The sequence below is a fragment of the Candoia aspera genome, chromosome 4, assembly GCF_035149785.1.
Source record: "Candoia aspera isolate rCanAsp1 chromosome 4, rCanAsp1.hap2, whole genome shotgun sequence".
Taxonomy (NCBI): Eukaryota; Metazoa; Chordata; class Lepidosauria; order Squamata; family Boidae; genus Candoia; species Candoia aspera.
Genome location: NC_086156.1, coordinates 89,080,995 through 89,101,047, shown reverse-complemented (window position 1 = coordinate 89,101,047; position 20,053 = coordinate 89,080,995). Strand labels below are relative to the sequence as shown.

The following is a 20,053-nucleotide window of genomic DNA, read 5'->3' as shown; positions in this document are numbered from 1 at the left end:
TCTCAGAGCAGAAAGGTGAGGATTGGGGGGATTGAACACTGCAATTGTTGGGGGGTATCAAGTTGTGGTAGACCACAAATGAATTGATTTTTTATTTATTAAAGCTATAAAGCACAGTGTGGATTCAAGGCATTTTTACTTACAGTATGTTTCACATTTATGTCAGTATCAGCTCCATAGCATCCTGGAACAACAGAGAAATTGTGACAGGTTGGCAGGAGGTGAGATAACAGGAATATAAAATTGAATATCTCATATGATATTCAAAAGGAATAATATTTCACATTAACAATCTTTTCAAGCTCTCCTATGAATTTCATGATTCACTCATAGGAAGCACACAGAATAAAATAGTATGGTGTAGAATTGAACAATAAACAATATTTATATAATCAGGACATTATAGCTCCAATTTAATTCAGAAATGTTCTAAATATATTAATGATATTAATGTATTATTACACTATCATCTTAAACCACCAAAATAGTCATAGTTGGGTTTACTGATGAACAATGTCAAATTCAGGTTCTAAGCCATTTTCAAGGAAAGTAGGCTGCAATTAAGTTTCCCAACTGGATGTGGGCTAATAAAATGTTTACTGTGATACAATGTAGGGAACATGCTAATTGGGATATATTTTCTGTGCTCAGTATCTCTGAGGAAAAAAAGAAAAAAATGCACTAATGAATTTATTGTTTTGTAATGTATAAAACAAGAATCCATTCCCAAAGGTAGTGAAGGCAATGAATTGGGAATCTCAAATTAGTAATATAACATAGGTATAAGTATCTTCCAAGGTGTCTTATAGTACAGCTGACTTCTTCCTCTAATTTCTATACTTCATTTGAACCAAGCTACAGTAAGCAGCAATTGATATGCAAGGTTGTATCCCAGCAATTTTCCTACCAGTCAGGTTAGAACCTGACTTACTTCATTAAACTCAGATTAGATAGATAAATATTATACATAGGAAGAAGATAGATTAGATAGATAGATAGATAGAGAGAGAGATAGATAGAGAGATAGATAATAGAGGTATCCTAAATGTGTTTGACATTCTTGGTACATGAAATAATGTATCTTTCTATAATCCCTTTTATTCATATAAAGAGTAGAATAAAAATAATTTTTGTTGTTGTTTTCTCTCATATCAGAGACTGGGATATATTGATTTAATTGTACAACAAAGGGGAACCAAGGGAAACAGTATCAGTGAGGAGACAAAGGAATGTCATGTCCAAAGGAAGAAAGACACAACAGGAGGGATGATGATTTCCTTGAGAAAAAAAAGTAAGGGGCCCAATAAGCAAATAGGATCAATATATATATATATATATATATATATATATATATATATATATATATATATATTTAAATTGGACTTCCAATAGGAATGGTGAGAAATGTGTTTACTTTGAATTTTAATGTGAGATTATGTAAATCACTGTCCTTCAACCAAGATGTAAAAAAAAGAAAAAATGCAATTTTCCAATTCCAATTTCCAGAATTGTTCAATGACATTTTCCATCAAAATGTCTATGCATATGTTGGTGTGTGTGTGTGTGCGCGTGTGCGTATTGCAGAAATACATATATTAAGGCAGTTATATATAGAAATGGGAAAAAAAATATTTAGAAAAAAAGTACAAAAATGCATAGAAATTTTAGTCTCATTTTTTGAAAGGAAATCAGTTTGGAAGTTGGACAAAACAAACTGGAAGAAAGTAAAATGGTCTTATTTATTCAGTCACCATTTTCAGCATGTTTTTTTTAGAAAAAAAAATCTGTTGAAATCTAGAGAGAGTATAAACAGAGCCTTAAAGTCTGAAGAGGACTTCATGAGTTTGTTTATTGTATCATTGAGGATTTTGGCAAGGAGCAATAACATCTGCTGCAGAAAACTAGAATTCTGAAGGACTGAATTTCCATGAAATGAATTAACTGAAAGCAAGTTGTACTGATTATTGTACAGGAAGATGTTTAAAGCAAACATCCTGTTGAATGTGACACAAGCTGTACGATCAGTGTACAGGAAGATCTTTCCAACAAGCAGCCAATTGTATGAGACATGAGTTGTACTGGTCAACGAGCAGGAAGATCCTTACAAGCAAGCAACCAATTTTATGATACAATGAGGTAGGGTTTGCATTCCTGTTTGAATGCTGGAGAATATGAGGGCTTCAAAGTCCATGGTGAAAGGATGAAGGGGGTGGGGAGGGAGCTGCTCACATAGCACCTGTCTACAAGTCTTTAAAGAATCTACATCTTTCCCTGGATTGTATGCCTGTTCCCAGCTGCTGCTGCATATTCCTAGGAAAAGACATGGGTACAACTACTGTATGTGTTCTCCAAAGCACATATTTGCTTTTCAGTCTAAGGCACTGACTGCACAGGCCTAATGAACAATATCATCTCAGGTCTTCAATGAAGCGCTCCTGTGTACAGCTCCTGCTAAACAGCCTAACTTTCTATATGGTATTCCATTCCTGGCTTTTTTCCTTTCATTCTTTGAGGGTCAATTAGTATTCCAATACTTCTTTAGGCTATTTTTTCCTGGATACTTTGATTAAACAGTTACCACTCCCTTCCTCCAGATGTTGACTTTTGTTTATATATAACAACAGCCCTTTTAACAGTAAATCCAGAAATCACCAGTTCATTTTTATCCATTTTCAGCAAAAAGTCCATAAAGAGCTTCCTTTATAAAGTTTTTTTTATAAAAGTGGTTATTGTTCCTTCCCTAATCAAACATGTCAGTTTAGCCATTTCTTCTCCAGCTGTTTACTTTTGTATGGGGAGGTGTGGGTGGGGAATGGCAGAAAAAAATGTGATAATAAATACTTTGTATATTGCCAGCTTTTTGTTGTTTAGATCACAGAACTGGAGATACTCGAATATTAAAATCAGCTAACCAAACTATTTTTTTTTCCAGATGAAATCTGACCTTTTTATTGCTCTTTATTGATAACAAAAGGAAGTCAGGAAAAAGAATGTTTTCCAAACAACAGTAGCAAGAGACTTCAGCTTATTTTGGTTTAAAGACTGAACAAGCATCACCAAGAACTATCCCATGGAATAGATTTTGTTCTGAATGAGAATTTATAAAGCTACCTTCAAAGAATGAGCTGCTGCAATCAAACTATGATCAGTGAATTCATTCTTTTAGGATTTTCCAACCTAGGGCAGCTTCAGATCATCCTCTTTGTTGTGTTTCTTGCCATCTATCTGGCAACTGTGCTGGGGAACCTTCTCATCATTTTGCTAATAAGTCTGGATACTGCCCTACACAGCCCTATGTATTTCTTCCTCCAAAATCTATCTTTGGCCGAAGTTGGATTCATAACAACTATTGTCCCTAAGCTGCTTGTGAACCTTCTTTCAGAAAAAAAGATCATCTCTTTGTTAGGATGCCAGGCACAGATATATTTTGTTTTCTTCTTTGGCGGCATGGAGTGCTCAGTATTGATTGTCATGGCCTATGATCGCTTTGTCGCCATATGCAACCCTCTGCGTTATGTAGTCATAATGAACAGGAAGCTCTGTTTGTTGCTGGTGATGGCAGTATGGGCCTCAGGGTTTCCTGTTGCCACCATACAAAGTACATGGTTGCTCAGTTTCCCATTCTGTAGATCCAATGCAATTTCTCATTTCTTCTGTGATGCTCCACCAATTCTGATGCTTGCATGTGCAGATACAAGTAGATTTGAACAGTTTTCCATCATTGGCACATTTATCATTCTTCTTTGTCCTTTTACACTGATATTAGTCTCCTACATCCATATTATCAGTACCATCATGAGAATGCCTTCAGTTTCAGGAAGACGGAAAGCTTTTTCCACCTGCTCTTCGCACATTATTGTTGTGACTCTCTTTTATGGGTCAGCCAGTCTGACTCACTTTCAGCCCAAAATAAGCTATTCTCTTGGGAATAAACATTTGCTTTCTCTGTCCTATGTGATCTTCACTCCCATGTTAAATCCCTTCATTTACAGCTTGCAAAACAAGGAGGTGAAGGGAGCCTTTAGTAGGCTGCTCATAAAAAGGGTTTGCTGATAATAATTTCAAAAAATGGCTCCAAGATTTAAAATTAAAACAAAAACAAAACACAAACAAAACAAAAAGAGTGACCAGAATCATAGGTTGCAGAATATTTCATATGTTTTGTACAATGCAGTGCAGAAAAGTTATCTGGCACTTTTTCTTTACCAGTTCTCATTCAATGTAATGAAAGTGATCTTACTTTCAAAATGTGCTTCATAGGAGAATAAAATTGTGTTGATATTTAATAGGTGGACTATGACTTTCTTGCACTTGTTTCTTCACAATGACCTTAGGAGATGTCCATGAGTGTCCTGTCTTTCAATGTACGATCTTTTTTTTTTTATGTTTTAATTTTCCTGGCTTCCTATGCTTCAGTTTTCATTCCTCCTTAGATGTCACAAATACACACAACACACACACACACACTACATACACTACACACACACACACACAAGCACATATTGAAAAAAAGTTCAAAACAAGAGGATATGTATTTATTTTTTTATTGGAAAATATACAGAATAATATGCATCGTGAAATTCTACACTAAATTATTTCATGAAATTGCACAAAATAATACACAAGAAGTATTTATATTGAAATATATATTGCTTCACAAACCTCTTTTCCATTGTTTCATTGAGTTGTCCTTCTGTAAAACCCAATGGTCCTTGTTTTTGAGAGTTATATTCACCCTGAGTTGCATCATTTTTTAAAACAGTATTAAGTTAAAATATCTCACTAGAATATTGTTGCTGGACTCTCCCTGCAAAATACATTGTCAAGGTACAGAATCCATTCAGAGCAACCCAGTTCAACTGGGAATTTGTGGGATGACTGCCTATTCGTGCGAGTCGGATCTGATGTTCTAGGAACGTTTGATCTGGGAGCATGATAATTTGTCTGATTCAGTTTATACATATACTGAAAATCTAGTGTGATTTCCAGCAAGATGTGAAATGGGTCTATCCAATAAGGGGAACTTAATTTCTGCATCAAACATCAATTCACCAGCAGCCTCATCTTGGCAGAAGGCATTTTGAAGCCTATATTACACTTGTACAGAAACCAATTTTTGTAAGCACAGGAAAGTAGTGTGGCTGCTCCATACCACTGTTTAGTGGGGAAGCCGTTTGGCTTTGTGATTATTGATAATAAAACTTTGATTAAAGAATAACTGAAACAAACTTTGCACACCCAGAGTTGTTCATCTATTTTCAACATTATGATGGAAATGATTTTCCTTGTTTGAGAAAGTTTTTTTTTTTCCTTTAAAAATTGACAGGATTCCCTAGCAGTTGTATCCCCAAGGACCATACAAAATAATGAGATTGACCTCCTCATAGGATTTAATGTCTTAAGTGAACTATGGCAGATACATTGCTATCAGTCCTATTTCATCTACACATAGGGCAAGTAGATCATCCAATCATTCATTTCTCATTTTTTTCGTACAGCCCTTCTTTGGGGCTTTTTGTAGTACCTGATAAACGTATCCTATTAGTCTTTACTTTTATATTTCCATTGTTGCTTTTATATGTGTATGTGTATGTATATCCATTTTTTTCCAATGGACCAACACAGCTACTGATATATTTGTAATTTTTAAAGACCAAAATTGTGATGCACTTATGCAGCTGAGATTGCACAAGGGATGAACACCATAGTATCTGGAAGGGTTTTTACATGATTATCAGGTAAATAATGGTGGAGGCATTGAGAAAAATGTATTCTTCTCTTGGTAATATATACAAGTAACAACCATGTAAGGGTCAGAACTCCTTTTCAGAAGTGTTTTTCTCTATGGTAACTGCAGTGAGAAGTCAGAGACTTAACATCTTGATCGCATAATTGCAGAAATCAGGGATGTGTTTGGTGTTTTAAATAAATATTGGTGTTTTATAGATATTCAGATATTCAGTGCTTGCTTATTGGCTGTATAAAAGGAATACATATACAGATCCCAAGGTGGGAAGGATTAACTTATTTCTATGCATTGTGTGTAAAGGCATCTTTTTGGGGACAGGAAATGTTAAAAAGGCTAAATAAACCTAACCTCACACTCCTATAGATTGTATATGTACTAAATATTCGGTATGATGAAGAGAATATGTTTATCTTCATACACAAAGATACACTAACAGTACAAGTCCACCTTGTTTACTTTGTCAAGAACACAGAAGTCTTACAACCTCACTCTTTGCTCTGCTACTCAAAGCAAAAGTACAGCACACAGGATATTTTCTCCAAAAAAACAGAATGCTTCCAAAACAATGAATAATGAGGACAATACACAAGATGCACAAATGCATTCAATTAAACTCCCTCCTCCTCTCCTTATTCGTTTGAAATTAAATTATTTACTTTCTGAACCACAGTACTACTTTATGAAATGAATTGTGCCTATTTATAAAATGCACTTGATTTCTGGAGCAGAAGAACCTCTTCCCCCAAAACTTGCTGAGTACATCTAGTACTCTTTTTATAGAGTTGTGCAAACTAGTTGAAAAAGGTGCTTTGCAAAGCAGGTGTAAGTAAAGTACCTCTCCTCAAAATGTTAAAGTAGCCACATCTTTTTGAAAGCTGTCCCCAGATGTCTGCACTTGGGAATGGATATACACTTGACTTCTGCTTCCAGTGATGTTTGCTATGCATACCTATGAATATGTCGACAACTGGGAAGAGCCTCAGAAATCACACAAGCTTTCCAAAGAGCATGCCTGCATTAACATTTCAAGGGAAGGGACTTCAGCCATGTCAACACGCTTTGCAAAACATTGCTTTAAAGATGCTTTCTGTTCTAGTGCACCAGTTCAATGTCTTTCTCAGGTTGCAACCAAAACTGGTTTAACCAACAATTACACTCTGAAATTTATGTGCAGGTCAGATGTGGGAAGAACTTGATGGAGCAGCAGGTCTAAGCAAAGCCACAGTCTTATGCATGTCTAAAGAACCAGGATCTTCCTTGTAACTTGGCAACATTGTGATAAACGGTGCCAATTAGGAATAGAATACTTATGTGAATATATGTCAGTGTACGATTGTAAACTACTGTGTGCACAGCATGCCTGTTCAGCAGATATGTTAGGAAAGTATTGTTGGTAAGACTTTTCTTGGTCTAGAAGTCTATATGACCCTCTTCATATATAGGAAAAGAACCAGCAGGTATGCAAAAAATCCTTCCACCATACAGAAGGAAAGGTAAAATTGATAATAATAATAATAATAATAATAATAATAATAATAATAATAATAATAAAAAGAGTTGGAAAGCAAAATAAGCTATAACTTAAAACACTATAGAGGATATGTCTTTAAAATTTGAATTCTCACAGATTTCAACTATCTATCTATCTATCTATCTATCTATCTATCTATCTATCTATCTATCTATCTATTATTGAATTTATATCAATTCAGTGTCCTGATGAAATTTATTTCCTTTTATTGAACATAAACAAATTGTGGAAAAGGTTAAGGCAAATGTAAGCTCACTGCATCAGAAATGAGCATGCTGGGCAGAACTGGGAAACAGCAGCAAATTGACTAGAAATAGAAGGAGATGGTTTGAGAGATAAGAAGAATGGCTTTTTGTGTAGGAAGATCGGGATGGGGGAAGTTAAGAGAGAGGAGCCAATATGGTACAGGAGCTTCTTCTAAAACTCTATGATATAACATCAACTTGATCATGAGTGTGGTGCTGAAAGAAGAATTTCCTGCTGTCTAACTTAGTTTTATTGTTGCAGGCACCAACTAAAGAAAAAGATGTGGGGCCCAAATCGAACCACAGTGAATGAGTTTCTTCTCCTTGGCTTTACCAGTCATCCTACATTACAACGCCTTTTCGTTGTGCTGTGCCTGGTCATGGCTCTGGCCACAGTACTTGGAAATAGTCTCATTACCTTCCTGGTTTGGACTGACTCCCACCTCCACACAGCCATGTATTTTTTCATTGGTAACCTCTCTTTGTTGGACATACTTTTCACAATAATCACTGTCCCTCAGATGCTCGTACACTTAGCCTCTGGTGTCAATATAATTTCATTCAATAGATGCATGGCCCAACTTAACCTGAGCCTCTCCTGTGGAATGACTGAGTGCTTCATTCTGGCTTTCATGGCCTATGACCGCTATGTGGCAATATGTCAGCCTCTAAGATACCCCACCATCATGGGAATGCGTGTATCCATGAAGATGGCAGGAGTTTGCTGGGTCACGGCATTTTTTAATGCTGCTATACTGACAGCCATCACTATCAGTTTCCCTTTCTGTGGGCCCAACCAGATTAATCATTTCTATTGTGAGTTACCAGCAATGCTTCAACTGGTTTGTATGGATACATATATGGCAGAGGCCTTAATCTTTGTCCTGAGTGTGATTGTACTCATGCTACCTTTTACCTTCATAGTGGTTTCTTATATCCACATTGCCAAAGTGGTGCTCAGCATGGACTCAATGAAGGGTCATCAAAGAGCCTTCTCTACTTGTGCTACCCATCTCACGGTTGTTACATTGTTTTACAGTACCATTGGCTTCACATACTTAAAACCCAGGTCTAATCATGTAGCAGAGCAGGAGAAGAAGGCCTCAGTCTTCTATGCTCTGGTCTCTCCCATGCTGAATCCCATCATCTACAGCCTGAGGAACAAGGATGTTAAAGAGGCTTTGGCCAAAGTAATGGGGAAAGTCAGCTGAATTACATACACATTTTGGTTTGAAATGGGAGATGTTAATTTAAGAATAAAAACTTCTTCATCCATCACAGGAATGTTTACATCTTGTTTTCCTCTAAGAGCCACAGATGCTGAATGTTGGAATTCTGTGACCATGTGTAATGAGCATACTGACTTGGAAGTCCATAATGTGCCTGAAAAATATTTAAAATATTGCTTTTATGCTCATTTCCTAAGTTCTGTTTTAATGCAAAAGTATTATACTGAGACCATAGAACATACATTATGATGGCTATAAGACAAGGTGAATATATTAAGAGTACAACAGAAATTATAGGAGAACTACCTTGTTACATTCTTGAGAACTGTGGTAATTGTTATCACCTTAAAGACATACAGAACATAAATTATAATTTTATACTTATTCTACATCTGCTAAGTTTTAGTTTAAATATTTGTATGAACATGTTTTAATCATAACTTTAAGGTAGCAATGGGGTTCGCCAAAGCTAAAACTCCAGAGTCAGGGCTAATAAAATGATGCATGTGGTACAGCTTAATGTCTCATCATTCTGGGGGGCCAAAGGGAAACTTTGATTGCTGTAAAATGAAGATAATACATAGAAAGAATGTTTTGGGTATACTCATCTCATTTCATGTCAGAAATGCAGGAAATAGAAAGGGGGGAAGTATTAAATAAAAGTTAAAAAGTTAAAAACATTTAATAAAAATATAAAATTTATATAGCTCTAGCCCAAAACCAGGCCACATTGATGGCAGAGGTGTTCCTGACCGGTAAGTCACTCAGTGTGCATATCAGTCCCAAAGGGCACTGTAAAGGTGGGTATTTTTTTGAATATTGCCACATTTGCAGCAAATATCCTTGCCCTCAGGAAGAAACCCCCATTTTCCCATATAATATTTAGTTCTGGCCAAACCAGTGCGCAGTCTGTTTAAACATCTCCATCTACTCCTCCTCCGAACCTCCAGGCAACTTCTCAAGTCGTTCTATCGAATTATGAAGGTGTTTTACTTGAGATTTCGACCTTTTTAATCATTCTGTTTGAGGTGTAGTAGCAATCTCCTCAGCACAGTCTAAGAAACTCCTTCTTGACTTCGATCTTTTTGTAGGAGGTATTTTATTTATTTCTTTATTTATTCATTCATTCATTTTTCAGATTTGTCACCGCCCATCTCCCCTCACTAGAGGGACTCTGGGCGGTTTACAACAAAATACTTAATAAAACAATAAATATATAAAATCCCTTATAAAATTATGTATCATTAATAATATAAATAGAAGTAAAGTCCAGATGGCTGAGTCTTATTCAGTCTTCATGTGGGAGGGGTACTTCAAGGCACTAGCCAACCCCAGGAATGACTCTTTCCTTCCCCGTCCCAGGCCAGGTGGCAGAGCCAGGTCTTCATGTTTCTCCAAAAGGCCAGGAGTGATGGGGCTAGCCTCGCCTCCGGGGGCAAGATGGCCAAATAATGGGTGTGCCAGATCATGTGACATCTTTCCATATTCCATGCCTTGTGCCACACTCCTTCTAATGCCTGGCGGGACTATTCCTGCCGAGATATATAATTTATCAAGTGGAATGTGGCTTAAACATCCAAAAACAATATGGTCTGTGTCACTAAGCACTCTATCCACCTGCATAGAGTGCAAAGCACGGCCCCAAATTGGGCAGGCATACTGTCCCACCGAGTAACACAATGCAAGGGCAGCCATGCGTGGAGTGGTAGGACGTGCACCCCAAGTAGTACCAGCCAGCTTCCGGAGAAGATTATTATGGGTGGAAATCTGTTTTTTAAAGGTTAATGTTTGGTCCAGTGTTACACTGAGGTAACATGGAATCTCACAATGTGCCAGACTCACTCCATCCCAAATAATAGCAAGCCTATGTCTGGCCTTCCTATTTTTGAGGTGGAATGCACAGACATTAGTTTTTGACCGGTTAGGTTTTAGTCCATTCTTGTTATAATATTCAGACATATTCTTAAGAGCCAGATTGAGCTTGTCTTCCACTTCCTCAAAGTTAATTCCCTGAGTGGTAAGTGCCAAATCATTGGCATAGATGAAGGACAATGTATCAGGACCAACGGGTTGATCGCTAGTATATATGGTCATAACAGGGGGGCAAGGACGCTCCCCTGTGGGAGTCCAAGCTGCTGAACTCTCTGACTCTTTTTTCTGTGGAATTCAACAAAGAATCGTCGATTCTCAAGTATTGCTTCAATGCATTTAGTTAAAGCAAGATCGCGTGTAATATTATATAATTTCAAGAGAAGCTTCCTATGATTAACTGGGTCATAAGCCACAGATAAATCGATAAAAGCAGCTCCTGTGATTAAACATAATTGAAAGCCATCCTCTATATGCTGGACAAGATTAAGTATCTGATCTGTGCAGGACTTTCCCAGATGAAAACCAGCTTGCCGGGGGATAAGAATTTGTTTGATAGCAAGAAGCATTCTATTTAGAAGAACTCTCTCATAGAGTTTTCAAAGATGGCAAAGGAGTGAAATTGGATGAAAATTCTTTGGGTCATTTGGTTCTTTTCCAGGGTTCAAAAGTGCAATAACCCAGGCTTTCCTCCAGATCTTCAGAATACGATTTGAAGCCACACATACATTAAAAAGTAACAGCAGCCATTGCTCAGCAAAATCCCAAACTATCCTGAAAAGCAGGAACCATGCCAAGATGAGGAATAGGTCTCTAGTGTTTTATTTCTGCTACAGTAGACAGAAAATCCTAACAAACTGAAGAAGCGTGAGAAAACCCATACAGATAAACCCCAAAAGTCAAGGTGGGTCTGTTCTGTGTCTCTTTGAATGACTGCTCAAATTCTCGCTACTACGCATGCATTTTCCCCCCTGGATAGGGGCCCCCTCCTGCTCACCATCAGTGCTCATGACACAAACTTTTTTATTTGTTCTACACGGATATTGTCCAATCCCACAGCTTTTACATTCTTCATATCTTGAATTGCTGTTTCCAGTTCTTACCTATCAAAGGGGGAGGTCAGAGCACTGGCTGCTCCTTCCATTGCCCTTGGAAGCCTGCATTTCTTAAGTCTCTCCTTAACCCTGCCATTTAACAACAGCTGATGAGCTATTTGGTTTACTGTAATGTTCTTATATTGGCACAAATTAGTTGGGTCATTATTCAGATGCTGTAAGTGTTTCCTACCCTTCTATTTTTTGTCAAAACAATTGATTCCAGGGTGGCCTTCCATTATTCCCTCTGAGATTCTGCAAGGAATAGCATTATATTATCACCAGCTTCAATTGTTTCTTCAGAGAATGAGTTTTCATTAAACATTCTAACATAGTTGTCTGTAGGCTGAGTCATGGCAACTGGATTTCTTTCTTTTTGGTAGAAAGATTTCACTGCTTGTCCAAGCAGCTTCTTCAGTCTGGGCAAATATTCCAAATATCTAGGAATGAGACATCCCAAAGACAATCCACACCTTCATGGCACTACTAACACCCATTCAGGTGTAGGGACAATGCAGCCACCCTGGAAGACATATATGGTGTTCCCTCACCAACCTTTGCCCAGACTGAAGAAGCTGCTTGGACAAGCAGCGAAACGCTTCAGCCAAAAAGGAAGAAATCCAGTTGCCATGACTCAACCTACAGACAATTCCACCTGGATGACTGAGAATCTTCATCGACATTCTAACAGAGTTATTGTAAAATGCCCAGAGTCCATCCTTGGGAGGGAGATGGGTGGTGATAAAGTTTGAGAAATAAATAAATAAATAAATAAATTGTTATTAAGATGAGGCATAATATCTGGAGAAATCCCCAGTACAAAATCGGTTCGGCGCCCTCTCAGGATGGAATGACTGGATGCATGGTTTACAGCTTTAACACAAAGATCATAGTTTTCTGGTATTGGTTTAATATTTTGCAATTCAGAATCAAGAACATTGGAGAAATCCCTCCAGTTCGCTTTTTTAAAGTTAAAGCGATGCCGAAACAGAATATTTCTTGGCCTAATAACAGAACGCACCTCTCATATTAGTGGTCTATGCTGCGAATGAGGGATCGGATCCCAGACCCAATTAGTGCATTGGTTGCTAAGATTGCTACTCACAAAAATCAAATCAGGATTGTACTCTCTTCTCCACCTACCACTATTAAAAGAAGCTGGGAATTTGGCATCATGGATTAGAGTAAAGGCATTAGTCTCTGACCACAACTCCACCTCTTCTCCATAGCTGTTCATTTCCTCATATCCCTGGTTGATACTATGGTTATTAAAGTCACCAAGAATAAAGTTAATCCTTTGTGAACGAAAGTTCCCAGGCTCTGTGAAGCCAAACGGTATATTCAGGGGCTTGTAGACTGAGGTAACCACGCGGTTGCTTACCTCAGCTGACAGTATTTCAATATTATTTTCCTCTGTAAGAGCCATTGAAGATATTATCAAGTCAGGAGAAACAAAGATAGCACTACCATACTGTTCACTTGGTCTCTCAATGGCGAGTTTCATTCCTACTATACAGGGACGCCGTTGGTGAATTCCTCGGTGAGTCTCTTGCACGTGGAGAATATCACAATATCTGGCCTTGCAGAAATTACTTAATAATACTTCTTTTTCTGCTGATATTCAGTGCATAATAAATTATATATAAACTGTATGTATGTATGTATGTATGTATGTATGTATGTATATATATATATATATATATATATATATATATATATAAAATAAAAATTCTAGAGAACTTCCCCAGAGATAGATATCTGCCTTTCACATTCAAGCACAATTATAGATTTCTACCCAGATCTTTCTGTAGGAAAATAAGCCCTATCTGTTTTAGTGACATATTGTCACAATGATTCCTGGATGACAGTCAACACAATTTGCATAACAAACCATGAACAGCTTCTTTATTTAAGACTTTCATTGTAAATCCACTAATGTGGACCTCTAACTTCACAGTTTCAATGCATCCTGCATGCTACTAATTTCCTGGGAATGTAACTTGTTTCTATTGTCAAAAAATTTCTTTCCCATTTGCGACTCCCCAAGCCTTGCTGTACTTGAAACCAAATCATTTTTCTTACCAGATGTAGGAATAGGAGAGGCTGATCCAGAATAATATTATTTAAAAAAAAAATCAATAATTTTAACATTGAAGAAACAATAAAAACACAAAGGCAGCCAAGAAACAGTAGCAATTGGGTATTTTTGCACTCAATAGAAATGCAACCTAAATAGAGTTAAAAAGAGAATAGAATTTTTATCTGCATTGCTTCATTGATATATTACTTCAGACATTCTATTTGTATAATTCTGAAAACCATATGAAAATGAATGTTTATGTGTTGAATAGACTCACTGTGTACTTAAATAATGGTATTTCTAAGTAAAACTTGCTATATGCAGCTACTCTACTAAAATTTACAATCCTTTCACTTATAAAACACACAACTTCTTTAAACATGCTAGCAACAATACGCAGCAGGGAAATTGTATTGTTCCCGTGACCCCCATCACCACCATCTGTGACAAGATAGCATAATACTAACAATTTGGTAGCCCTGCTGAATGACACCCTGCGTGCATGTGATTTCGCCAAGTAAAGCTTCAATTACTTTAACATATTATGCTTCCCTATAGTGTCAAGTACTAAATTCAGGTGCTGTCATGTCCCCCGTTGCAATGCATACATGCATCACAACGGGGAACATGCCTTGCCGGAGAAAGGAAGGAAGAAGGAAAGAACTAAGCACTAAAAGACAAATACAAATAAAGTACAAAGGAGCCATACCTTTGCCCTGACCCGAGAAACCATCATCCTATCTCCCTGACATCTCTGCATTACCCCGGGGGACACACCTGCGCTGGACACAGGAAGAGGACAGAGGTAATCAGCGCTAATACCCCTGATCGCCCATCGAGACTCCGGATCAGGACTTTGGGACAATGGAGGGTGGAGAAGGACCAGGTCCACACCGCGGGTATTTACTGGCTACCTCGCATGCCATGTGCTCACTCCCGTCTTTCTCTGTGTATGCATTCTATTCCCAATAAACCAGAAATCCTTAGCCTGGCTAGTGAGTCTGTGTTTTATTGGAGTAAGGGCAACCATCACAGGTGCCTCAATGTGAAGAATCATTAAGAAATGTACATATATTAGTCAAATACACTGCTAACTTTCCATGGCCAACACTACATAATAAATGTTTAGACATAATTTAATGATTCTTACCACTCTGGAACAATGTGGCCTTGTTTGAACATTTGCCTGAACATGAGAAGCAGGTGCAGAAGAGAAAGGCCTGAAGAAATGCACATACTGTATTGCTTTGTCTTCACTGCTTCCAACTTCATGTGTTTAACAGAAAGACACTTCCAGGTAAAAGTGCACAGAAGTCTCTCGACTGCCTCTGTCATCAAGCAGGGCATTCATTCATCTGGATCTCTCTAAGTGTCTTCACATTAATACATCTATAAGCCTGAATTAGATTTTTTTAAAAACATTGAACTCATGGAGTTTGTGTTAACATAGAGAGAGATAGAGATAGGGACAGGAGGAGTAAATCTTATACCCCATTTCTTTGCACCTTCAGCCTCTGTATCATGGGAGAACTGTCTGAAGTGCTTTGGGGTTATCCAAATCTGGAATACAGAATTCAGAAATGATTAATTAACCTTCTGCAGAAATGTGTTTCCCTGATACTTCACCCAGGGCTCCTTTTACTTCTTTATTCCTTAGGATGTATATCATAGGATTGATCATTGACCATAGAAGAATGCAAGGGACTTATTCTGTTTGGGAGATGTCTTGGCTTTGGGATCCCTATAAGCAAAGACTGCTGTGCCTAGCAGAGAGCGACCACCATCAGGTGAGAGGTACATGGGACCAGAGGAGTAGAGCTAATACCCCAGGGCTTTCTTTCCACTTTCAGATCTTGTATGACCAGGGAAATACCTGAGCTAGTATTGTGACATCATGACATTGTACAGAAGTTCACAGTACACAAATGATTTACTAACTTTCTGCAGAAATATGCTTCCCTGCTATTTTACACAGGGCTCCTTTTACTTCCTTGTTTCGTAGGCTGTATATGAGCGGGTTGAACATTGGAGTAACCACTGCATAGAAGAAAGCAAGGATCTTATCCTGGTTGGAAGAAGTGCTGGTTTGGGGGTTCATATAAGCAAAGGCTGCTGTGCCATAGCAGAGGGTGACCACCATCAGGTGAGAGGTACATGTGGAGAAGGCTCTATAGCGACTTTGAGAAGAACGGATACACAAAATTGCACGGATTATATAGATGTAGGAAAGCATTACTACAATGCAGGGGATTAGGAGAATAATGAAGCCTGCCACCATCAGTGAGATTTCATTAATAAATGTGTCTGAGCAAGCTAATTTTATAACAGCAAGGACTTCACAAGCAAAGTGATTGATGGTGTTGAATGAGCAGAACTGAAGACGCATGGTGAACACAGTCTGTACCATAGCATTAAGAAATCCACCAGTCCAGGAAGCCAGTACCAGCTGGATGCACACAGTCTTGCTCATGATGACCTTGTAATGCAAGGGACAGCAGACAGCTACATATCTGTCATAAGCCATGACTGCCAACAGAATAAATTCAGTGCTGCCCAAGGTCAAAGAGATTCAAAGCTGAGCCATGCATCTGCTGAAAGAGATAATTTTGTGACTGGTTAGGAAATGGACCAGCAGCCGAGGCACCACACTTGTTGTAAAACAGATGTCCAAAAAAGACAGGTTGCCCAAGAAGAAGTACATCGGTGTGCTGAGTCGTGCATCAGTGTGGGTAGCAATGATGATAAGTGAATTGCCGACAAGAGTAATGAGGTACATAGAGAGGACGACCACAAACAAGCATTGATTAGTTCCTTGTTCTCTGGAGAATCCCACAAATACGAACTCTTTGACAAGTGACTGATTGATTTGTCCCATAATTCAGGCAGTATCAGAGCTGAAAAAATAAAAAAAGAACCTGGATAGAAATATGAGGTGTTATGTTTTCTGACTTGAGATATAATTATCCCTTTTTATCCATAAACAATTGATTAATAAAGATAGGATATTTAGGGAACAAGAGGGATAGTATGAAACATATTCTTGATATTTAAGAGACATTGGCCTTTTCTGACAGTGGTAAGCCTACGACAACTTTCTCTAGAATTCCACTTTTTTAAAAAAAAAATCTATTGTTTAGCTTAGTATTACCCATGCCAACTACCCATGTAAATAGAAAATATTTGATCATGAGTTGCCTTCTTTTTTCCATCATGAATGTCTTCCTTTTTCATAACTGAAACAAAAGGGCAAATGGTAGAATTGTTCTGTTTTTAGCTTGGTTGATAAAAGTAAATAATACACAAAATATTAAACAATCATACTTTTCCAGTTTTATGAATAAGTATGGGTGATTGTGAAAGGATTAAAATAGAGGGAGAAAAACATGAGGGTGAATGGTGACAGATACCAAAAACACCAGCATTAACATGATGTGTGAATGAATTTAATAGTATAAGAATGGCCTAAATTATGTGGAAATGTATAACTTTAATATGTATCCCAAAGTCTACTCTGTCACTGGAAAAAAGTATCAGGAAGATTCAGGTGGGTTAGAGAAACAACTGTACCTCGGATTTGTTAGATCCTAAAGTCCAATTGTTCGGTATCAGTATGCAAGTCATAATCATTTCTGAAACTGTGCAATTTGCAATGAATACGCATGAAAATTAAAGTATTTTCTTTTAATTTAAAACACAGCTATTGATATTTATGATTGTAGGATATATTAAGATCAATCTCTCTCCCTCCCTCCCCCCATAACTATATAATAGATAAATATATTAAGATGAAATACATATAGTATGTGATAAGAGAGAGTTTATTTTGGTCAATGACCAGTAAATAGCAAAGTAAAATATAACAGAATACAAGAAGGCATTCATACAGCTATGAATACAGTAATAAAACATAACACACAATTATGAGCATGAAATCTATAACACCAGTAAGACTCAATATTTAAACCTAAAAGGAATCTGTTATCCTAATATGTTAAAACCAATGGTTATGAAACGATGCAACAAAATGCTACACTTGCATATGAATACTTTGTTACAGGGAGTGACCAACTAAGAAACTAAAATACAGAATAATAAAACAATTAATGGATATTAAATACTATGCTGTATCATGCTTTTGCAAATAATCATGCAATTATTCCCTTTCGGTATCTGCAGTCAATATGACTGTATTTAGCAACATTCAGAGATAGTGTATTGATTCTATCAGACAATGAATAACAGAGATAAAATAAATTTGGATGCCCTTGATTATTTGCTCCTAATGGTGTCAAGTTATATGTGTGCATGCATGTGTGCACAATTTTTAAATTGTGCAAAGACAAATGTGTTTTTTATCAGGAAAAAAAAAACACTTCTACAGTAACTATTGTGTAAGCTCCATGAACCAGGAAAACATGACTCCATCAGAACAGTATTGCTGAACCTAACCTTGTGATAAATTCTGCAGAACCCCTATGAATATTAAGTTAGGGCTAGAAAGGGAATCACAATTCTTCCTAATGACTCCCGAAAAGGAAGTTTCCTCAAAATGGACTCCTCTATATCTTAGCTTACCTGCACAGATGGGTAGACAAAAGGAAATAAAATGTTCTCATGAAACATCTTTAAGACTTTTTAGTTCCCATAATGGATATAGACATTCATTAAACTTAACTCCAAAGTGTATTGGGCAGCTGAAAATCTCCATTGGGCAATTAGGTTACCCTGATTATACTAAATTCTGAAACTAGTATCAAGCCCACTTGGGATTAAAGTTAGGAAATGCAGCCTCTGAATTTTCAACTTAGCAGCATTCACCATGCCATAATATTTTGATGCAAGTTTTATTATTTCTTAGAGATATCATTCTTGTTCTTTCATTGTAAATTTATTATTTACAAAGTTAAAAGTCTTTAAAATCAGAAGTAAAGTAATCGTTAAAAATTACATCAAATTGTAGTGTGATCTGGCTAAAATAATATACCAAAACATATATAAAATTTATTTAAAATTTGTAAAATAGGTAATAAAGCTCTCCATACTTGTGGTATTTGTGTTCCAACATAGCCAGTATACAAATCTGACAATATTACTTGTCAGTAATATTAAGGTGATTAAACTTCACCTTTAATCATCACACAAAAAACTACTTAGACAAGGTAGTCTCTGCTTTTTTCTTGAAGGAGCTGTTCTCTGTCTCTTTGCTTTGTATAAGTAAGAGATAATGGCCTCCATTAACTAATAATGTCTTCATTTTCCTTTAACTAGGCACCTGTTAAATAGTTAACAAGGTAACTAATCCCTGGAAATTGGTAACCTTCCCTTGCTGATGCCAAAACTGTCCAGCTATTTCCTGACTTATTTTCCCAAAGCAATGCAAGCAATTCCAGAAAGGGGGTAGGGAAGAAGATGTAAGTCCATAACACTTATTCAATAAAGATAGCCTTCCCATGGATGGTTTGCACACTTCTCCCAATCTTTGCACCTCCCATGGCTGATTGGGAAAGGGACTCTCCTACATAAGTGTACAGAATTAATCAATAAAACTTAGCTAGCTATATTCATTATGGCTTCTGTTGTTCTCTCCTCCTTTGGAATCCAAAACGCCTCTGCACCAGTGAACAACATCATGTTATAAATGGAGAAATATAGAGAGCCAAAATGTAACTATAAAGAGCAGCACAGCCATACATAACCCCTGGTTGCAATCTACCTGTCTCTGCATGGGCAGGGATGCTTCTGTCTAGGAACATGGTAAAATCTGCCCTTCAAAAAGCAGATGGAAACTGTTCACAATGGGCCACTGTAAATGCTCTTCTATTTTATTTTATTTTTTAGATTTAGAAGGAATAATGGGCAGGAGCAACATCTTTATCTAGTCTCTCTGTGATGAAGTAAGATGGACCCTGGCTGACGTCATTTTGCAGGTTAATATCTGTGGCATGTTGCTTAAAGAATGATTTGGTCTTCCTTGTCCCATAAGTTTCCCTCAAGATTTATTCATGGCTGAAATGTAGAACAACAAAAATGTTCCAGCTTTCAGTAACACTGAATCACATCCCCTCCAGAACAGGTGAGCAGAACATCTGAGACACAAAGCCTGATTTTGGCTGTGAAACAAAACCCATTTTCTATTTTGTAAACATCCCTAGTTTCTTGGAGATTCTATGTATCATGAATGCAGCGGTGAACTACTTTTCTGGGATCATCTGCATTATTTAAGATAACACAGGAGCAGGAAAAATATAACAATGGA

At 37.2% G+C, this 20,053-nt stretch overlaps 3 protein-coding genes across 3 annotated transcripts; 2 read left to right on the top strand and 1 right to left on the bottom strand.

The window, feature by feature from the left end:
- The first annotated feature begins 3,120 nt into the window (after positions 1 to 3,120).
- On the top strand, positions 3,121 to 4,053 carry LOC134496415 (olfactory receptor 10A7-like). The gene has a single exon (XM_063302145.1). The coding sequence runs from the start codon at positions 3,121 to 3,123 to the stop codon at positions 4,051 to 4,053; it is 933 nt and encodes a 310-aa protein (XP_063158215.1).
- A 3,753-nt stretch (positions 4,054 to 7,806) lies between these two features.
- On the top strand, positions 7,807 to 8,736 carry LOC134496413 (olfactory receptor 2D2-like). Its single transcript, XM_063302144.1, has one exon. It carries the CDS (start codon positions 7,807 to 7,809, stop codon positions 8,734 to 8,736), a length of 930 nt encoding a protein of 309 aa, XP_063158214.1.
- A 358-nt stretch (positions 8,737 to 9,094) lies between these two features.
- Positions 9,095 to 16,672, bottom strand: LOC134496412 (olfactory receptor-like protein OLF3). The gene is given in 5 exon segments (XM_063302143.1): positions 9,095 to 9,098; positions 10,415 to 10,911; positions 13,099 to 13,331; positions 13,609 to 13,656; positions 15,754 to 16,672. Coding segments are annotated over 5 exon segments (1,701 nt in total).
- Positions 16,673 to 20,053: the final 3,381 nt, after the last annotated feature.